The sequence below is a fragment of the Lynx rufus genome, unplaced genomic scaffold (assembly GCF_022079265.1).
Source record: "Lynx rufus isolate CCGP_SWC_20201006 ecotype Redwood Valley unplaced genomic scaffold, mLynRuf1.p SCAF_5, whole genome shotgun sequence".
NCBI lineage: Eukaryota > Metazoa > Chordata > Mammalia > Carnivora > Felidae > Lynx > Lynx rufus.
In genome coordinates, this window is record NW_025814867.1 from 48538230 (window position 1) to 48559029 (window position 20800).

Sequence of the window (20800 nt, forward strand, 5' to 3'; positions counted from 1 at the left end):
AATGCAGCCAGGTTATCAAAACCAAATTTCGGCTTAAAAAAAGGTTTATTTTTAGATGCCATCCACACTTGTTCCTGGACTTACCCGCTCTGCACCTTTTTCACGTTGCTGTTGGCTGCCGCTTCTCAGCCTCACAACACAAGCCAGCCTATTTTCCAAGCACTGGCCCTAATGCTCCTCAGTAAAGCCTTACTCAGTGCCCTCCCGAGCAGATGTATCTTCTTCCCCACGAACACCCACAGCACTGCCAGAGAAGGGACTCTGACGTGTAAACTTGGCATCATAGAAGTCCTGTGGCTTTTGGAGTAAGACAGATCTGGGCACAGATTCTGGTCCCTTCCACTTACAATGTGATCCCAGGCAAACTGCCTAACTTCATCTGAAGCGTAAGCATAATATGTACCTGCAGGGTTGACATGAAAACAAATGAAGAAGTAAATGTTAAGCTTGACAATAATAGACACTCTGTGTTTCTTTTTTTTTTTTAATGCTTATTTTTTGAGAGAGAGAGAAAGAGAGAGTGGGGTGGGAGGGGAGAGAGAGAGAGAGAGAGAGAGAGAGAGAGAGAGAGAGAGAGAATCTGAAGCAGGCTCCAGGCTCCGAGCTATCAGCACAGTGTCTGACACAGGGCTCGAACTCATGAGCTGTGAGATGATGACCTGAGCCAAAGTCAGATGCTCAACTGACTGAGCCACTCAGGCACCCAACATTCCGTGTTTCTTGACTAAATTAATATATTTAGTATATAGGCTTGTCCTGAGTTACGTAGAAATTGTGAACTTTGCAAAGATACATTCAAGGAGCAGCTGTTGTACTTTCTTCCATAAGATTTTCTCAGAAGTAAAAAGTCATTTAAAAAGAGTTTATTTCATATGATTTCTCACACTTTTTTTTTTTTAAAAAATTTTTTTTAACGTTTATTTATTTTTGAGACAGAGAGAGACAGAGCATGAACAGGGGAGGGGCAGAGAGAGAGGGAGACACAGAATCTGAAACAGGCTGCAGGCTCTGAGCGGTCAGCACAGAGCCCGACGCGGGGCTCCCAACTCACGGGCCGTGAGATCATGACCTGAGCCGAAGTCGGACGCTTAACCGACCAAGCCACCCAGGCGCCCCTCTCACACTTTCATAAACATTTGAAACTTTGATCCATCTAAGTGAAATATTTCAAAGTTTGCTGTTGTTTAAAAGGAGAAATGGGTGCTTTGTAAATGCAACATTTCTTGCAGTGTTACAAATTTTCAGGGTTCTTTTTCTTCTGAAAATGTCTTTTAGCCATATTTCTTTAGATTTTGTATATGCCATGATCTCTCAACCTTCTATATTTTCTCTGTTTAATTGAGAGAAAATTGACTAAATAGATTAGGACTCAGAATCTAACATACTATGTTTAAGGTTAATGCCATGATTGTCCAGTGGGCTCAAAACTTTTTGGGTCAGAGGCCCTTTTGAGATTATGAGTAAAGCTATAGTCATTCTCCCTAGAAAATTCAGTAGTCACAAAATTTTACATAAAATTAGACACTTCAGGACTCAGGATGCCTGCTTTCAGGGCAGTGTTTGGTTACTGCTTCTGTACACATTAGCGGATCATGAAATTGATTTTTGAATCACAAGTAGTGTTTATTAAAAAAATGAAATAGCATGTGCGGTACATGATGTACACAGATCATAATGTCATTAAATTTTATTTCAAATAAAACCTTATTTCATCTTTGTGTATACCTGTACTGGTTGCTAATGTAAATGTATTTCTTTTTTTTTTTTTTTTTTTAATTTTTTTTTTCAACGTTTATTTATTTTTGGGACAGAGAGAGACAGAGCATGAACGGGGGAGGGGCAGAGAGAGAGGGAGACACAGAATCGGAAACAGGCTCCAGGCTCCGAGCCATCAGCCCAGAGCCTGACGCGGGGCTCGAACTCCTGGACCGCGAGATCGTGACCTGGCTGAAGTCGGACGCTTAACCGACTGCGCCACCCAGGCGCCCCTGTAAATGTATTTCTTACAGGGGGTCATAGTCAAAAAAAATTGAGGACCATTAACATAAACCCCCTGGCTCACTCTTTGCTTTTCACATAGTACGTATAACAATCCTAACACCTGACCTTTGGATTTGTAAGCCTAGTGCTTACCCACATTCAAGGTACCAGTGGTTTGCCAGTTTCCAACTTACCTTCCACTTCTGTTTGGTGCCTCTTGCCCTAATAGTTTCCTACACGTCAGAATCTGGCCACCTGGGCAGAATCTAAATGTACTTAAAGCATTGTCCCTTCCGTTTTAGTTCATTAGGAGTGTTAGTTAAACTTGTTAATTGAGATGAACATTTTTAACAATTTAAATGGTTCCATTGGCTTTGCATGGATATGATCTCAAAAACTATTTGTAATTCGGTGTACCTTGAAATGACCCTCTTTAAAGTCAATCTCAGCATCACAAAAATTATGTGTCAATATATCAAGAGAAAATCCAACAGCTTGTTTTTCTTGATCTTTTTATTCAATTGTATTATCTACAAACATACTTACCTAAATAATGATGATGATGGTAATAACTAAAGTGATTTTGTCTTTCACTGAGGGCCTACCGTATGCTAGGCACTCATAGAGAAAACTTTACATGTATTTTCATTTAATCCTGGCAACAGCTTTGTGACGAGGTTGGCATTATTCCCATTTTACAGATAAGGAAACTGAGGCTTACAGAGACTAGGTAGGTGACTTGCCCAAAGTCAAATAGCTAGTAAGGGACAGAACTTGGATTTGAAACCAGGTTCGTCTACCTCTGAAGTCTATTTTCATATTGAATAATTCCCTGGATTTACTTGAATCCTGTGCATCTAACGACTATTTCCTAATTTTGTAATTGGATTGTAATATCATCTTCATACGTGTCCATAATGTTGTGTTCAGCATTGTTGAGTTTGCTGTGAGAAAAACGATGTGGCTGGACCTTGATTTTGTTTTTCTTTTACTTCATTGCAGACTATCTGTCAGAAAACACCTAAGGACTCTCCGAAGTATGAAGTCTGCAAAAGAGCCTTAAAGGAAGTGAGCAAGGTAACTGTGGAACAGCTAGTTCATCGCACAGTAAACCATTCAACACCTTGGAAGAGTATGTGTCTGGCTTTGGTGCCAAATACTGGTAGATTCTCAAAGCCATTTGCACGGAGTTCCTTAGGTAGCTAAAAGACGAAGTGAAGTTAGTATTTTGACTATTTCAGACAGTCTTGCTGTAAGGGCCAATAGATACCTCATTTTCTTTCTGTATCTGAATAGTTGTTTATTCATTCTCTCATTAAACAGCTATTTCCTGAGTATCAACTATGGTGCCAGGCATGAAGCCAGCCCCTGAAAATATGGTGATGGGTACATAAGACAGTTGTGGTTAATGCCATTGTGGACTGTGCTGTGTAAAGGGGAAGGAGGACATTAAATAAGAATTATAATAAAGGATGGTGAGTGGCATGGTAGGGAAGAACATAGTGATGTTTAAGCTGAAATCTAAAGCAAGCTTAGCTTGCTGGGAGCCAGGGCTTGGAGGGAAAGAGAATGTCTCAGGTGTGTGTAGAGACCCAACAGCGAGAAAGTATTTGGAGGATTTGAAGAGCTGGAATGTTCTTTATGTGGCTATAGAGTCCAATCTAGGAAAGAATACCAAGAAGCCATGTTAGGGACGTGTGGACCTTCTCTTCAGATGATACAGAAGCTATAAATTCATGTGTTGTGAAGGTGACAGTGGGGATGGGACCAGTTGTGAGGCTTTTGTAGTTGAGTAGGCTAGAGGTGACAGTGGCCTTTATGGATATGACAGTAAGATGGAGAGAAGCAATATATAATAGAATGTTGAGGAAGTAGCACGGAGATTGATTGGGTGAGTGTATTTGGGATCAGAAGTCAAGGAGTATGGTCTCTGGCTTGAGCAGCTACATGGATGTTCCTATTTACCTTTACAATAGAAACATAGGGAGAAGCTGCTGACTTCCATTTTGGATAGGTTATAACAGAGGTTCTTACAGAATATCCAAGTTGGCTTGAATAGTGGAGACCTGGATTTGGGAGGCGTGGGCATAGGATGGGTTCTGAAGTTGGGAGAGTGGATGACATTTCCCAGGAAGAATGTGTACAGTAAGAAGAATAGTGAGTCTGAGGCACAACCATGAGGAACTCCACCATTCGTCACAGAGGCCACTTAAAAAACCAAACCGTACCAAAGAAGGAGGAAAACTGTAATGGCCTGGCAAACGGCAGATGATTTGGTGGAAGGAGGGTCAGCGCTGTCGAGTGCCCCTAAAGGATACAGTGCGTAATGAGTGAGGGATTCATGGGTTTATCATCAGGTGGGTTGTGTCCTTGCAGTGGCAGGTGGGGAGGCCGGATTGCAGTGTGTTAGGAATGAGTGGGAGGCATGGATTTGCAGCCGGCTGGCAAGCGTAGCAAGCTATTGCAACATGGTGGCTGCCAGTGAGCTGTAGCTGAAAGAAAAGTGTGGGAAGTCTGTTTGTTTACAGATTAAAAAATCTGTGGGTACCTTTTAAATGCTAATAGGAATGTCTAGCTGAGAGAAAGCTGTAGAAGATGTAGGAGTCAGGATACTATATGAGCTAGGCAGAGGGGGCAGAGATCATGATAGCATCAGAAGCTTCCTGAACCCTTGGAGCTACCTCATCACCTTAGAGTCTGGTACACTTTTGCACCACTTTACTGTGAGGTACACTTGACGATTTCTTTTAATCAGGTTTAAGTTGACTGCATTTTACATATCCTCATCCTTGAGGATGTACCTACAAAATTATGGGCTTTGTGAGCTAATTTATTTTTCTAACATCGATTTTTTTTCTTTGTCTTTATCTTTCTCCTTCTCTTTCTCCCTCCCCGCCTCCCTCCCCTCCCCCTCCCCGCCTCCCTCCCCTCCCCCTCCCCGCCTCCCTCCCCTCCCCCTCCCCGCCTCCCTCCCCTCCCCCTCCCCGCCTCCCTCTTTCTTTCTCCGCCTCCCCCTTCCCCTCCCCGCCTCCCCCTTTCTTTCTCCGCCTCCCCCTTTCTTTCTCCGCCAACCCCCTTTCTTTCTCCGCCTCCCCCTTTCTTTCTCCCTCTCCTTCTTTCTTTCTCCCTCTCCTTCTCCCTCCCCCTCCGCCCTCTGTTTATTTTTGAGAGACAGAGACAGAGCATGAGCAAGGGAAGGGCAGAGAGAGAGGGAGACAGAATGTGAAGCAGGCTTCAGGCTCTGAGCTGTCAACACAGAGCCTGATGCAGGGCTCAAACTCACGAACCCTGAGATCATGACCTGAGCTGAAGTTGGACGCTCAACCGACTGAGCCACCAACATCCATTTTTTATTTAAAAGTAAGATTATCTGTGCCTTAGTCCATTCAGGCTGCAGTAACAAAATACCACAGACTGGGTGGCTTTTAAACAACAGGAATTTGTTATTTCTCACAGTTCTGGAGGTTTGAAGAGTCCAAGATCAAGGTGCCAGCATGGTTGGGTGAGGGTCCTCTCTGGTGGCAGATTTCTCCTTGTAGCCTTACATGGTCAAGGGGACTATGGGGGCAGTAGGGCTTCTTTTTTTTTTTTTTTTTTAAATTTTTTTTTTTTCAACGTTTTTTTTTTATTTATTTTTGGGACAGAGAGAGACAGAGCATGAATTGGGGAGGGGCAGAGAGAGAGGGAGACACAGAATCGGAAACAGGCTCCAGGCTCCGAGCCATCTGCCCAGAGCCTGACGCGGGGCTCGAACTCACGGACCGCGAGATGGTGACCTGGCTGAAGTCGGACGCTTAACCGACTGCGCCACCCAGGCGCCCCTTAAGAACACTAATCCCATTCATGAAGGCTCTACCCTCATGACTTTTTTTTTTTTAATATTTTTTATTTAATTTTGAGAGAGAGAGAGAGAGAGCAAGCAAGAGAGGGACAGAGAGAGAGAGAGAGGGAAACAGAGGATCCAACGCAGGCTTTGAGCTGCCATTGCAGAGTCTAATGCTGGGCTCGAACTCACGAACCATGAGATTGTGACCCGAGTCGAAGTTGGACACTCAACCGACTGAGCCACCCAGGCGCCCCCTCTACCCTCATGACATTTAAAGCACCTCCCAGAGGCCCCACTGCCCCATACCATCACCTTTGGGGGTCAGGGATTCACCATATGAGCTTGGAGGGGTATAGAAATTTAAACCAGAGCAATCTGCCAACCACTTAAATTCATCTCTTGCCCTATCATTGGTCTGCACAACCCACTTTGGGAAACACCGAGTGAAGAAACTTAGCCAGCCTGACATGGGCTACCTAAGGTCCTCCTGCCCATGGGCCTCTCCTCTGGACCCCATATCCCGTGCTGCTTCCTTGGAGGCAGTAGGGGAGACGGTCTTTAGGTGGAGCTACTAGAGAAGTTCTAACCTTGGATTTGAGGGACATTTTCTCAGATTTTATTTGGTTGTTACTGAGAAGTTAAAAAAGAATTCACACAGAAGAGGAAAGAGGAAGGCAGTAGTAGTTGTTGAATTAGGAATGATATTTAGTGTCTCCAAGAATTTCACATCCCAGTCACAGTAAGCCACAACATTCCTTCAGGCATCTCTTGTTCACTGGATTTGACACTGGTACTTGTAGCAAAGGCTGGCAAAAATGTAAGGGATCAGTGAATAGCCTTAATCTGATACTATTAGCATACAAAAGGCACTCTGTGAAGAAATGCTGTCTTCGTGACTTGTTTTCTCTGCATTTCTTTTTCTCTCTTGAGCACAAGTTATGAACATCAGCATTATTTCCCTAGTCTCCTAGTATTGTGTGGTAACTAAAACCACTAATATAGTCAGCTCAGGAATTAATCTTCTTTTGCATTTGTGTAGGTTACTGATGAGTTACCGATTCTGGGAAAACAGTATCAGTATTTTCAACAAAAAGATTGTACATATAGAGCATTTATTGTTCAAAATTAAAATGCAGGGTGCCTGGGTGGCTTAGTTGGTTAAGCATCTGACTTCAGCTCAGGTCATGATCTCACGTTTTGTGAATTAGAGGCCCATGTCGATCTCTGTGCTCACAGCTCGGAGCCTGGAGCCTGCTTTGGATTCTGTTTACCTCTCTCTCTGCCATTCCTCTGCCCACACACTCACTCACTCTCTCTCTCTCTCTCTCTCTCTCTCTCTCTTTCTCTCTCTCTCTCTCAAAAATAAACATTAACAAATTTCTTAAAATTTAAAATGCAGAATTTCACTTGTTTGCTTTACCCAAAAAAGAAAGAAATTGGGAGTTGCCAGTATTTATTTTAGAGAGTGAAATTTGGTATATCAAGGTCCAAGTTTTTAGAGCCAGACTCTGTGGAAGGCCCCTGGACAAGTGTCTCTGGATAGTTACTCGTTCTTAGAAAACATGAGTAATATCTTCTCTGGTAATTAAACTGCTAATGTAATGAAGTTTTTTTGCTTTTTTTGTTTTTTTGTTTTTTTGGGTTTTTTTGTTTTTTGTTTTTTGTATAGTGTGAATAATGTCATTGAGATTCCTCATACATGTTGCTGGAATGAGAGTTACAGCTTACCGAATTTGGGGCCTTGGAAAATCTTATTGGCCTAGTTGAACAACTCAAAAGCAAGAAAGATGTTTCTCCTAAGTAACAGTTTGTTTACTTCTGACTTTCTGTTCACATGCTGGGGTGGAGCTAGGGGGAGGGCAATTTCCAGGGAATCTGAAGTTCAGCTGGTACACAATGATGTCTGGTGTTGAAGGAGTGGTGGTCGAGAGAGAGTTTCTTAGGCCTGTGAAGTCTTTGCTGCCGTTCTCTTCCATTTACTCTCCCATGGAAAAGATTAACTGCTTTCACTCTTACCTCACAAAAATGCTACCTCTGTTTGGAGATACTATTAAATTATAAGCTGTTCTCCTAGTGGCAAAATAGCCACGTCTCTTCACTCTTCTCCTGTAACTACTGCTGCAGCCATTTGCAGCAAGGTAGATGTATCTATCTGTTAACAGGGAAAGATCCCTAAGCTATATTGTTACGTGAGGAACATTAAGTTGCAGAACAGTACAAATGGTGTGATAACATCTAAATAATACAATGTGTTGACGCACATATGTATGTTATTGGTATGTAGAAACAGTTCCAGAATCATACACATCAAGCTTTGTGTGGAAGGGAGGGATTCATAAGTTTTCTGTTATGCCTTTTAGGTACTGCTCTGTAAGAATACGTTTCAGGTTTACAGAGGTATATTTTTTAAATAAACTAGGATATTTAGAAAATTTAAGAGACCTAAAAATATATCAGTACTTTTATCGAAGGTGATGACTGTTGTCATTCTATTATACATCCTCCCAGTTGGATGTTTGTTCTAATACCGGTGCATGGTATAAACGTACACTGAAAAATGCATTTGTGTGGTACCTGTTTGACTTACTGTTCTACAAAGTACTGCCTAGAACGTTGTCTTGCATCAGTGATTGTGCTCATCTGGTTGTTTCTAAAGATAAATTTCTAGAACTGGGTTTACTGGAAAAAATGTAGGTATTTTTTAAAGGCCCCCAAGGGCCTTCATAAAAGGTTGTCCCCATGTTCGTGGCCACCATGATATGTAAATGTTGGTCTTACTGCACACTTCTCAGCATCAGATATTCTTTTAATCTTTGTAAGTTTGAACGACTCAAAATATTTTATTTTCAATTTATATTTCCTTATTAGAGTGTTTGAGCTTTTTTTAAAAAAAATAAATTTGTCCTAAAGAAATTAGTGAGTTAAATTTAATAAAGCTTTAACAGCTGCTGAAGGAAGTCATGGCTTTAATATACTGAGCTTGATTTTAATCAAAAACACCAGAGCACACATATCTGAATTAGTGCTCTTCCTTTTGAAATAGCCGTTAAAATGGGCTCCACTGATGAGACTGTTAAGACAGTTTGGGAACCTTTTTGTTTTTAATATGCCTTCTAAAACATTCTTTTCTGACATGGTGGCTGACTCTTATCTTTTGCTGAGGGAGTCGATATTTGAAAGTTTAAGAAATAAGATGATATGGGGCGCCTGGGTGGCGCAGTCGGTTAAGCGTCCGACTTCGGCCAGGTCACGATCTCGCGGTCCGTGGGTTCGAGCCCCGCGTCGGGCTCTGGGCTGATGGCTCGGAGCCTGGAGCCTGTTTCCGATTCTGTGTCTCCCTCTCTCTCTGCCCCTCCCCCGTTCATGCTCTGTCTCTCTCTGTCCCAAAAATAAATAAAAAACCTTGAAAAAAAAAAGAAATAAGATGATAACCCAAACTTAATAATGCCATTTTCCCCTATTTTATTTTATTTTATTTTATTTTATTTTATTTTTTATAAAGTAGGCTTTATAATTTTTTTTAATGTTTATTTTTTGAGAAAGAGAGTGTGAGCAGGGAAGGGGCAGAGAGAGAGGGAGACACAGAATCCAAAGCAGGCTCCAGGCTCCGAGCTGTCAGCACAGAGCCCGTAGTGGGGCTTGAACCCAAGAACTGTGAGATCATGACCTGAGCTGAAGTCGTACATACTCTGAACTGACAGAGCCACCCAGGCGCCCCACCCCTCTCATTTTAAAACAGGATTGCTATAAAGAAGCTGTTCCCTCCTCCCACCCACCTTATTTTTAAGTGATTTATAAACTGTCTCTGAAGGCAGCTTGTTCAGGCAGAAACATTTGCTGAATGTTCCTTGTGTTTTTAGGTGCTGGGTTGTGGGCACTGGGTTTACAAATAATGGAGATTTCACAATCTCTGCTTTTCATTCTTTTTGGAGAGGAAATGCCCCAGATAAGTCTTGAAAGACAGGTAGGGGGGTATAAATCTAGTAGATAAGGCGTTGGTTGGACAGAGCGGGATGAAGGGTATTCAGGCAGAGGGAAAGGGAAGCACATGCAAAAGTGCAAGGGCAGGATGGAACGTGGGGCTTTGTCCAGAAATTTTGCAGGGCTGAGGCCCAAGATAGGAGTGGGAACAGGCTTGCAGTCAATAAGCAGTTGCCAGATCATGGTTTTACTAAGACCTAATTCTGAAAACCAAGGGGAGCTTTCTAAGGCTTTTAAGCCAAGGCATTTCATGATCAGATTTGAACTTAAAAAGATTGACAGCATTATCTGGAGGATGTGTAAGAGTAGGGTAGCAGCAAGGGATGGCAGAGAATTGGTAGGGAAGAGGGAGTTTGAGCCTGAGTTCCGGGGACAATACAAAGGGAGGGTCATGGACCGTGGAACAGCAGCATTAAGGAGGCTTTATGACTGGTTGGATATGGAGCACAAAGAAGAGGGCGGTGTCTGAGAGCTGTGAGGGCTAGGTTTTTCAGCTGCAGGGAGTGAGTGTTGGAGGTGATGATCAGGTTTTGTTATTCTCATTCTGAGTTTGAGATGCCTGTGAGTCATCCAAGAAGAGATGTCTTCTAGTTGGAGGTAGAGCCTAGGGGACAGACCGAGTCTGGGAACGTAGATTTGGAAACTGTGAACATACTCCACGAGAGAAATTATAATAATGTCTGGAGCCATGGCTGCCTAGTTAGATTTCACTCTGACATGTCTTTTATTTATTTATTTTTTTTATTTATTTTATTTATTTTTGGGACAGAGAGAGACAGAGCATGAACGGGGGAGGGGCAGAGAGAGAGGGAGACACAGAATCGGAAACAGGCTCCAGGCTCCGAGCCATCAGCCCAGAGCCTGACGTGGGGCTCGAACTCACGGACCGCGAGATCGTGACCTGGCTGAAGTCGGACGCTTTACCGACTGCGCCACCCAGGCGCCTCACTCTGACATGTCTTAATCCTTTCAGGATAGTGCAGTTTCAGATTCCTAGCCGTGATCAGGTATAGCCATCATTCCCTGCATCAGTGAACTCTTTAGGTTCAGACTTAAAGATAAGCTGTAACTGAAGATTGGGGTACCCTCCAAATCTAGAAATGCGTTAGGCAATCATAAATTGTTTAAGCGTCCATCAGTAGGGGGTTGAATAAATACGTTGTGAAAAGCATATGATCACAGCATAAATTGCATCATATCACGTGTCTGCTGAAAGCCTGCTGGTAAGACTTTCTCTTTGCACTTGGAATACAATCCAGATGCCTTAAGACCTTGTGTGCTTTGACCCTGGCCTCTAGTTCCATCTTGTGCCATCTTCATGTGTCAGGATCTTATACTTTCTCGGGCACACCAGCACTTTGCCATCGTATACCCTTTGCTCATGGTGTTCACTCTGCCTAGACCAATGCTATGAGGAGGTCTGGAAGGGTCTCAAGCACGGGAGTTTCTGTCTTCATGGAGTGTGGGGTTCCCCACCCTCCCAGTATGTAGATGTGTTCTTGTTCACCAACCTGGAGCTCTCTGAACTTCATAGTCAATCACCAGCCCTCTCCCCTCCCCAGAAGTCTGGTGGGGGAGGGTGTGGTAGGGCTGAAAGTTACAACCCTCTCTGTAATCACTTGGTTGGCTCTGCTGGCAGCTGGCCCCCATCCTTAAGGCCTTTCTGAAAGCTACTTCATTAACATAAACTCAGATGCGGTTGAAAGGGGCTTCTTATGAATAAGAAGACACCCATTTCACCATCATCGCTCTGGAGCTTTTGGGAACTGGGAACAAAAGTAAATATTATAACTAAAAATGCCCCTATGGCTCTTGTAAATAGAAGTTATAAGGACTGTAGGGACTGTGTGCTGGGAACTATGAACCAAGACCAAATAAATTTTATTATAAGTCACAGGCCCTTATCAGAGGACTTTGAATGCATTCAGTTTGTAGATAATTCAGTAGTTCTAATTACACTGAAGTTCCTGTCCTTGAAGAAATCACTGACCAGTAGTTTCCACCGAAGGTTTCTCTCTTTTAGCATCCTGTGCTCTGGTCCTATGCTTTACAGTTAACAGTCTGCTTAAACTTTGCCTTTGAAGTTGGTAGTCTGCCCCAGCCATTTGGACTGCGCATCTTCCCTGGGGCTGCGTGAGGTTTCCCTGGTTTCCCTGGCAAAGGAGAGGAGGAGGGGCAGAGGAAAGGAGCTGAAGGGTCCGAGATCAGACTGTGGGAGAGCCCTCAGAGGGCTCCTCCCAGACTTTTCAGGAGTTTTTTTTCCCCCTCTGTCCTCACATCTTAATCCACCACCTCTAACGGGGTACAGTGTCTTAACTGTGTAAAACTGTGAGTTCTTTAACTGTCAGAAATGAGTCTCTGGAGCTTCCAAAGTGCAAATTATTTCCTGTGAGAGATCTGCATTTGAAATTAAGGTTTCTCTCCTTGACCTCTTAACCCTCCTTATTATTCTGTGTTCCCAGTTGGTTCGACTGTGCAATGAAGGAGCTCGGAAGATGGAAAGGACTGAAATGATGTACACCATTAATTCCCAGTTGGAATTTAAAATTAAGGTATTCTCGTATTTCTTCATAAACAGATTTATTGCTGCTCTTGCCTATGTCTTATGTAAATAGAGAGAGGTAGTTGAGGGCAACAGAGTAGATAGGAATTTGCTTTTCAAAGAAGGGCCATAAATTGATTGGAGAGGGACTGGACTGACTGAGGGAGATAGATGCAGACGGACCGGGCAGCTCTCTTGCTTATGGTCACCAGATAAAGTTGCCTTTCTCCAGGCCACAGGTTACATGTTATCTAACTAGCACATTCCCTCCCACTTCCCTCCCCCCCAGGAAGATGCCAAATTTAGGGAAAAAGGTAGTTAAGAAAAATAGAATTTTGGAATGGAAAGGTGATTTCTTTAGTATTCTCAAAGCGTCCTGCAAAACAGTGGTATCCCGTGAATTGGATCACATGTTCTCCTAAATCAGATAAGGGCACTCCTCTTCCAGTTTGCCAAACAAAGGTTGTTAGTGGAAAGTTCTTTTCAAATTTGTTTTTCTTCCATAATTCTTTTTTGAATATGCGCTCCCTATTACTGCTTGTCTGACACCACTTAGGAGTGGATGACAGGATGAGTGAAAAAGAAAATGACCATTAATGGCAAATAGAGGTCCCAGTCCTTTGTTGGCTCACAACTGAGTTCTTAGTGGATGTGAATGCTCACGATTGTGATTCTATTTTATTTTGTAACTTGTAAACTTAATGAAGCAACTTAAAATGACTGGTCATATTTTTTCATAGTAAAAGTGCTCCTAAATTGTGCAGTAGAAATACAGTGATCATCATTTCATAGCCTTATGCAGAGAGCAGATTTTCTGCTATTATAGAGACACTGGTACAGTGTAACTGTATGCTTTTATTTGTATAAAAAAGGAAAATAAAGCCCGGAGAATACTTCATTGTTAACAGGGTCACTGGACTAATGGTGTTAGGATCAGGACTAGGGTCCATATATCCTGACTTGCAGATCAGTGTAAACTCTTTCACTAGAACATCGTGACTATAACTATTTAGATGTTGGAACATGACCCATAATTCTTAGAGCAGAAGGTGATAGGTACTTGCTAAAAACTCACACACACACACACACACACACACACACACACTCAGTTATAATATCTTCTACAGAAATTTACGGTAATTTCAAAACCCATCTTTCCCCCATCCCTCAAAACCGAACTTTTTTTTCTCTGTAATTTAAGTATTTTAGAAAATATGTCTAGACATCAAAAGTTTTATCTCTTCTTTTTTTAAAGTTTATGTATTTTGAGAGAGACCGAGCAAGTGGGGGAGTGACAGAGAGAGGTGGGGGATGGGGGTAGAAAGAATCACTTGCAGACTCCACACTGGAGCCCTATGTGGGGCTCGAACTCACAAACCCTGAGAACATGACCTGAGCAGAAACCAAGAGCTGAACGCTTAACTGACTGAGCCACCCAGGTGCTACCTCCCCACCACCCCCTGCTCTGCCCATTTTTTTACAGATTATAAATCCCTAACCAGTTTGATTTTTAAAGATGATAAATTCTTTACCTAACAATTTTTTTTTCTTCACTGAAAATCACTTGGCTTAAGATATCTTTCTTTATTAAAAAACATTTTTTTAAAAATTTATTTATTTTTGAGAGAGAGAGGGAGAGAGGGAGAGAGAGCATGTGAGAGAGTGCACGAGCAGGGGAGGGGCAGAGAGATGGAGACACAGAATCCAAAGCAGGCTCCAGGCTTGCTGTTAGCACAGAGCCTGATGTGGGACTCGAACCCATGAACCGAGAGATCATGACCTGAGCTGAAGTCAGACGCTTAACTGACTGAGCCATCCAGGTGCCCCAAATGGCTTAAGATATCTTTAAGGTCTATTTCTCTAGAACCCAAAATTAATTTGTTATTGAAAAATGCTTACCCTAAGGGTCCTTAAAAACAAATGATTAACATCAATCAAGTTCATGAATTTTGGGTTGTTTTCTTTTGATTCAATGCTTAAAATTATTTGCGAGCCTAAAGGAAGATAATCTATGTGTTGATTTTATAATGAGGTGCTTAATTCAGGTCACTTAGAAATACTCTTAAAATCTTAGGATCTTATTTCTGTAACACTTTATGGACAGCAATGGACATTTTTATTCCGTTCATTTTATATTTTTTATGAAAAAAAGATTTTTTAATTTTGTTTATTTTTGAGAGAGAGAGAGTAAGGAGCAAAGAGAGAGGGAGACACAGAATCCGAAGCAGGCTCCAGGCTCTGAGCTGTCAGCACAGAGCCCGATACAGGGCTCAAACCCACAAACCACAAAATCATGACCTGAGCTGAAGTTGGCCGCTTTAACCAATAGCCACCCAGGCGCCCCTCAGTTCATTTTAAAGATGCGAAGATAGATATTGGAAGTTCAGTGATTAGTCCAAGCACATACATTGTTTCATCAAATTTTGTGAGTACTTTGTGGAAGGCAGCATGAAAACCAAAACATGATCCCTGCCCTCAAGGATCTAACAGTCTAATAGGAGACTACAGAATTACAGAGGAGTCAGCAAAGTCTACAGCTGTCACAGTAGATGAAGACAGTTGAGGGCACCCGGCTTTTTTTTTTTTTTTACTATTATTTATTTTTATTGTTCTTAGAAGTTAGTGATTCATCACTTACATACAACACCCAGTACTCATCGCAATAAGTGCCCTCCTTAATGTGCATCACCCATTTAGCCTGTCCCTCTGCCTACTTCCTGTCCAGCAACTCTCAGTTTGTTCTCTATACTTAAGAGTCTGTTTTTACTGTTTGACCCTCCCCATCTCTTTCTCTTTCTCTCACTTTTTTTTTTTTTTTTTGTGAGAACACTCTCATTGGAAGGGGGTGGTCATCCCTACCTGTGAGGAATAGAGGGGTGGGGAGCACAACCTTGTAGCAGTCAGGCGAGGCTTCATCCCAGAGTTATGTTTGAGCTGAATCTTGAAAGGCGAGTTAGGAAGAGGCTTCTGGAAGTTAAAAGCAGGAGCAGATGCACAGGGCATGGCTTCAGCTGCTGTAGTCCAGCAACTGTATGTGTCCAGTGTGGGTAGGCATGAGGTGCAGGGGGAGTAAGGCAGAACAGAGCAGTAAAAAGCAGCTCATGTGGCGCCTTGTGTGCCAAGAGGAGCAGCTGAGCAAGGTCATTTGGGAGCCAGTGAAAAGTTCTAGGCAGGGAAGTGACACTTTAGCGACATGGGAAAGTCCTTTTGAACTTATTCCAAATCCAGAAGTCAATGTTTTTTAATGTTTATTTTTTTTGTTTTTGAGGGGGGGGAGGGGCAGAGAGACAGAGGGAGACAGAGAATCCCAAGCAGGCTCCACACTGTCAGCACAGAGTGTGATGCAAGGCTTGAACTCACAAACTGTGACCTGAGCCAAAATCAAGAGTCGGACACTTAACTGGCTCAGCCACCCCGGTGCCCCCCAAATCCAGAAGTTATTAAAAAAAATTGATGAGTTAATTTATATGAAAAAATTTAAAGATTTCTCTATAGAGGGCAAAAATAAAGGACATAAAAAAGTGGAAAGAGAAATAGCAAACTGGAAAAGTATTTGCAGCTCACATATTAGATAGTAGGTTAATATTTTCAACATATAAACAAAGTGATAAGAAAAAGATAAGGAAGACAGGGCATCTGGGTGGCTTAGTCCATTAAGCATCCAACTTCAACTCAGGTCATGATCTCACGGTTCATGGGTTCAAGCCCTGAGTCAGGCTCTGTGCTGACAGCTCAGAGCCTGGAGCCTGCTTCGGATTCTGTGTCTCCCTCTCTGCTGCTTCCCTGCTCACACATACTCTCTCTCTCTCTCTCTCTCTCTCTCTCTCTCAAAAATAAATAAACATTAAAAAGAAAAAGATAAGGATGAAAACGCATTAGAAAATTCCAAATTAGAATTTGGACAGCTGTATGAGCTTGGACATTGCTTTATGTCTCAGTTTTCTGAACCTTACAATGGGACTGATAATGGTACTTGCCCTTGGAGTTCTTGTGAGGATAAAATTAATTTACTAGATGTAAAGGACTTGGAACAGATGTGTTTCATAGGAGGCAAGCAGTAAATATCATTCAGATTCATGGTTGGAATAGTTTCATAGGCCTGGTGGGCATGTTGCAGTGCTGGAGAGTGAATAGGATGTGAGACTGTTTAGACAGATTTGGCTTTTCATCTAACAACCTTGGTGGGAGGAAGGGAAATGAGGGTTATAGGGGAAAAAGTCGGTCACCAAACTGAGATCAGAGACCAGTTTGTGCCTCAAATCCAATGTTTTTTCCACTAGACCACAGCTTTCTCTAGAAGTTGCCTCCACAGAGTTGAGGAGGATTACTTTTTGGCTTGTCATGGGAAGTTTGGCCTTATAAATAAATACATGGGGAAGTAGAGGATTGTCGGGCTACACCATAAGCTGTAAGTTAAGAGTAATTGAGTGGGGTGGTGTTGTATTGGTGGATGGATGGATTTGCTGGTCATTGTTTGGGGGCCTTGCTAATAAGTAGAAGTCTAGGATATAGCAGACAAAATGCAGAACCCTAAGGTGTTAAAAAGATCACAAGAGACTCTTAAATATAGAGAACAAACTAAGGGTTTCTGGAGGGGAGGTGGATGGGGCAATGGGCTAAATGGGCGAGGGGCATTAAGGAAGACACTTGTTGGGATGAGCACTGGAGGTTATATGTACGTGATGAATCACTAAATTCTATTCCTGAAACCAATACTACACTATATGTTGACTAACTTGGTTTTAAATAAAATTTAAAAATGTATATATATTATTAAAAAAAAGTCTTTTGCTATGAAAGACGGTTTGGCGGTTTTTCAAAAAGTTAAACATAGGGTTACTATATGACCCAGCAATTCCATTCCTAGGTATATACTCAAAATAATTGAAGACATTTGCTCAAACGAAAACTTGTACACGAATGTTCATGGCAGCATTATTCATAATAGCCAAAAAAGGGGAAACAACCCAAATGTCTATCAACAAAATAGGTGAATCGATAAATAAAATGTATATTCATACAATTAAATAGTGTTTAACCATAAAGTACTGAAGTCTGATACATGCTACCACATGGATGAACCTCAGACTTGAAAGTCTTGTACTATATAATTCTGTTGATGTGAAGTATTCAGAACAGGCCAAGGTATAGAGTTAGAAGGTAGATTAATGACTGCCAGGGCATATGAGCCGAGGATGGGAAGGCAGAATGGAGAGTGACTACTTACTGCATGTGGGGTTTCATTTTTTTAAATCTTTGTTTATTTTTGAGAGAGAGAGAGAGAGAGAGAGAGAGCGCGCAAGCAGGGGAGAGGCAGAGAGAGAGGGAGACACAAAATGTGAAGTAGGCTCCAGGCTCTGAGCTGTCAGCACAGAGCCTGACACGGGACCTGAACTCACAGGTGAGATTATGACCTGAGCTGAAGTCTGACGCTCAACCGACTGAGCCACCCAGGTGCCCTGGGGTTTCTTTTAGGGTAATGAAAATGTCCTGGAATTAGGTAGTGATGATCATTGCACTGCATTGTGAATGTACTAAAAATCACTGAATTATATATACACTTTAAGATGGTTAAATGATGAATTTTATCTCAACTAAAAAACAATTCAGTGGTTCTTCTTTGTCTTACTGGCCCATAAAATCAGTTAAATTTTATGCTGAGACTAGTTTTCTAGGAAAAAAAGAATGGAAACTCTTTTCTCCATAGGAATTATTTCAGTACTTCTAAGGATATATTTTTATTCATGGATTTCTTTTCCAATGTTGGTTCTAGTCAGAGTTTCTTAACTAGAGGAATTCATTTATTCTGACTTTGGATTGTTTGGATTCTTTTCTTTGGATCATTTCAATAGTTTCTTCCTTTAAAAAAAAAAAAAAAAACACAAAACTATCTGAGGAGCACCTGGGTGGCTCAGTCTGTTAAGCATCTGACTTAGGCTCAGGTCATGATCTCGTGGTTCATGAGTTCATGCCCGACCTCGGGCTCTGTACTGACAGCTCAGAGTCTGGAGCCTGCTTTGGATTCCGTGTCTCCTTCTCTCTGCCCCTCCCCTGCTCACATTCTCTCTCTCTCTCTCTCTCAAAAATAAATAAACATTAAAAAAATTAAAAAATATGAGTTTAATCTTCTAACAATAAATTTTGAAACAAAAAACATTTATAACATTAGATTTTTATTTTCCAAAAAAGCATTGACCTCTTGAAAGCCACTGTGGATTTTAGATCTTTATTAGAAATTTATTTTTGCCTAGTGGAATATGAGGAATCCATAAAAATCAATCTATTTTAAAAACAATGTAGGGGCGCCTGGGTGGCGCAGTCGGTTGAGCGTCCGACTTCAGCCAGGTCACGATCTCGCGCTCCGTGAGTTTGAGCCCCGCGTCAGGCTCTGGGCTGATGGCTCAGAGCCTGGAGCCTGCTTCCGATTCTGTGTCTCCCTCTCTCTCTGCCCCTCCCCCGTTCATGCGCTGTCTCTCTCTGTCCCAAAAATAAATAAACGTTGAAAAAAAAACAATGCAGTTTAGAAAAACTTTCTTCTCCCATCTCCTACACCAAGAACAGTTGTAGGGTGGCATGTATACTGGAACTTAACCACAACACTGTCCTTGGTTTATCCTGTAGAGTTACACGAAATACAATGATAGCCCTGGGCTCCCAGTAATTGCAGCCCTTCCCAGGACCAAACCCGACATGCGATCCCTTGTGGTGACCTCTTGGGTGTGCTGGTGGGGTCCTCCGGAGTTATCTAAGCATCTCTCTGTCTATCTTTGGTCTTTAAAGTCTCAGCCATCTCAGTCGGATAATCGTTTGATTTGAAATTTGGGGGCTGGAAACTCCATGAGTTTCCCTTAATAGCCAGCTTTGAAAGTTTGAGGTCAGCCATAATCTTTCATCTTCCTTTTAAACCTTCAGGAAAATAGTATGTAACTGATGAGCAACCTCCTTATAAAAGTCCCTTTATAAAAGTAAAAAAAAAAACAACATGAAATCCTTTCTTAGCTCTTATTTCCTCTCTAGTATCTTCCTCTAGCTGTTTTTATTCACTGTTCTCTCAAAAGGATGACATTTGGTTGGACCATACTACTATACTACAGTTATGTTTTGTGTGTCCAAGAACTCTTGCTTATTCTATGGATACAGCTTTTTTTTTTTTTAATCAGATTTTTGGCAGTAAGCATTTATGGTAACTTTAAAAAGAAAAAAAAAAAAGCACCCAAGGATAAGGATTGTTCTTTGGCTTTGAGTTTTCCAGTTGGAAACTAGGTGCTGGGTAAAGAAAAAGCAGTATGTAATTCCTTGGATAGAGCCTTTTCTATGAGATTAAGATGGATTATTTTGGAAAAGCATTGTTTTCACAGTCAGAAAGTGGCATGATGCCTTCAGAGATGAATTTCCATGAGGAAAACTGCTATAAACTTAAGAACCGGTGTTCTCCAAAATATGGCTTAGTAGGTAATCAGTAGACAAAACATAGTTTGTGGGGAGTTTTTCTTTCTGAATAAAGTCTTTTTAAAAAAATTTTTTTAATGTTTATTTTTGAGAGAAAGAGAAAGACCAAGTACGAGTGGGGGAGGGGCAGAGAGAGAGGGAGACACAGAATCCAAAGAGGCTCCAGGCTGAGCTGTCAGCACAGAACCTGATGTGGGGCTTGAACTCACAGACCACGAGATCATGACCTGAGCCAAAGTCAGACGCCTAACCAACTGAGCCACCCAGGCACCCCTTGAACAAAGTCTTTTTATTTATTTATTTTTTTATTTACAACAATTTGTTATTAATTTTTATTTTTGAGAGAGAGAGAGAGAGAGAGAGAGAGAGAGAGAATGTAAGTGGGGGAACGGTAGAGAGAGAGAGGGAGACACAGTACCCAAAGCAGGCTCTAGGCTCTGAGCTATCAGCACAGAGCCTGACTTGAGGCTCAAACTCACAGACCATCATGACCTGAGCTGAAGTCAGATGCCTAACCGACTGAGCCACCCGGGCACCCCTTGAATAAAGTCTTTTTATTTGTTATTATTTTTTTATTTAAAACAATTTTTTTAATTTTTATTTATTTTGGAGAGAGAGAGAGAGAGAGAGAGAGAGAGAACATGAGCAGGGGAAGGGTAGAGAGAGGGAGACAGAGAATCCGAAGCAGGCTCTGAGCTGTCAGTGCAGATCCTGATGTGGGGCTTGAACCCATAGACTGTGAAATCCCGACCAGAGTCGAAGCTGGATGCTCAACCAGCTGAGCCACCCAGGCACCCCTGAATAAAGTCTTTTTAGTTCATAGAATGAATGCAGATCTTTTTCGTTTGTTAACTACAGTAATCGTATACTCAGGTTCTGATTTGTGGTGTTTAAAGTAACTACAGTTGATACCGATGGATTTCATTTTGCGGCTTTTCAGTTTTAAGGGACTCCTTGTCAGTCTTCCTTTTCAGGTGAGAGTTAATGGAAGGGTAATAATTGGCTGGCTCAATAAAATTTTC

At 41.9% G+C, this 20800-nt stretch overlaps 1 protein-coding gene across 1 annotated transcript in view; it reads left to right on the forward strand.

The window, feature by feature from the left end:
- The window catches only part of ARHGEF26 (Rho guanine nucleotide exchange factor 26), a 130105-nt gene that overhangs the window by 75602 nt on the left and 33703 nt on the right, over positions 1 to 20800 (forward strand). Inside the window, exons 9-10 of the mRNA XM_047099617.1 lie at positions 2983 to 3057; positions 12250 to 12339. Of these exons, the coding sequence (XP_046955573.1) occupies positions 2983 to 3057; positions 12250 to 12339 (165 nt within the window). The remainder of the gene's footprint in view (positions 1 to 2982; positions 3058 to 12249; positions 12340 to 20800) is intronic.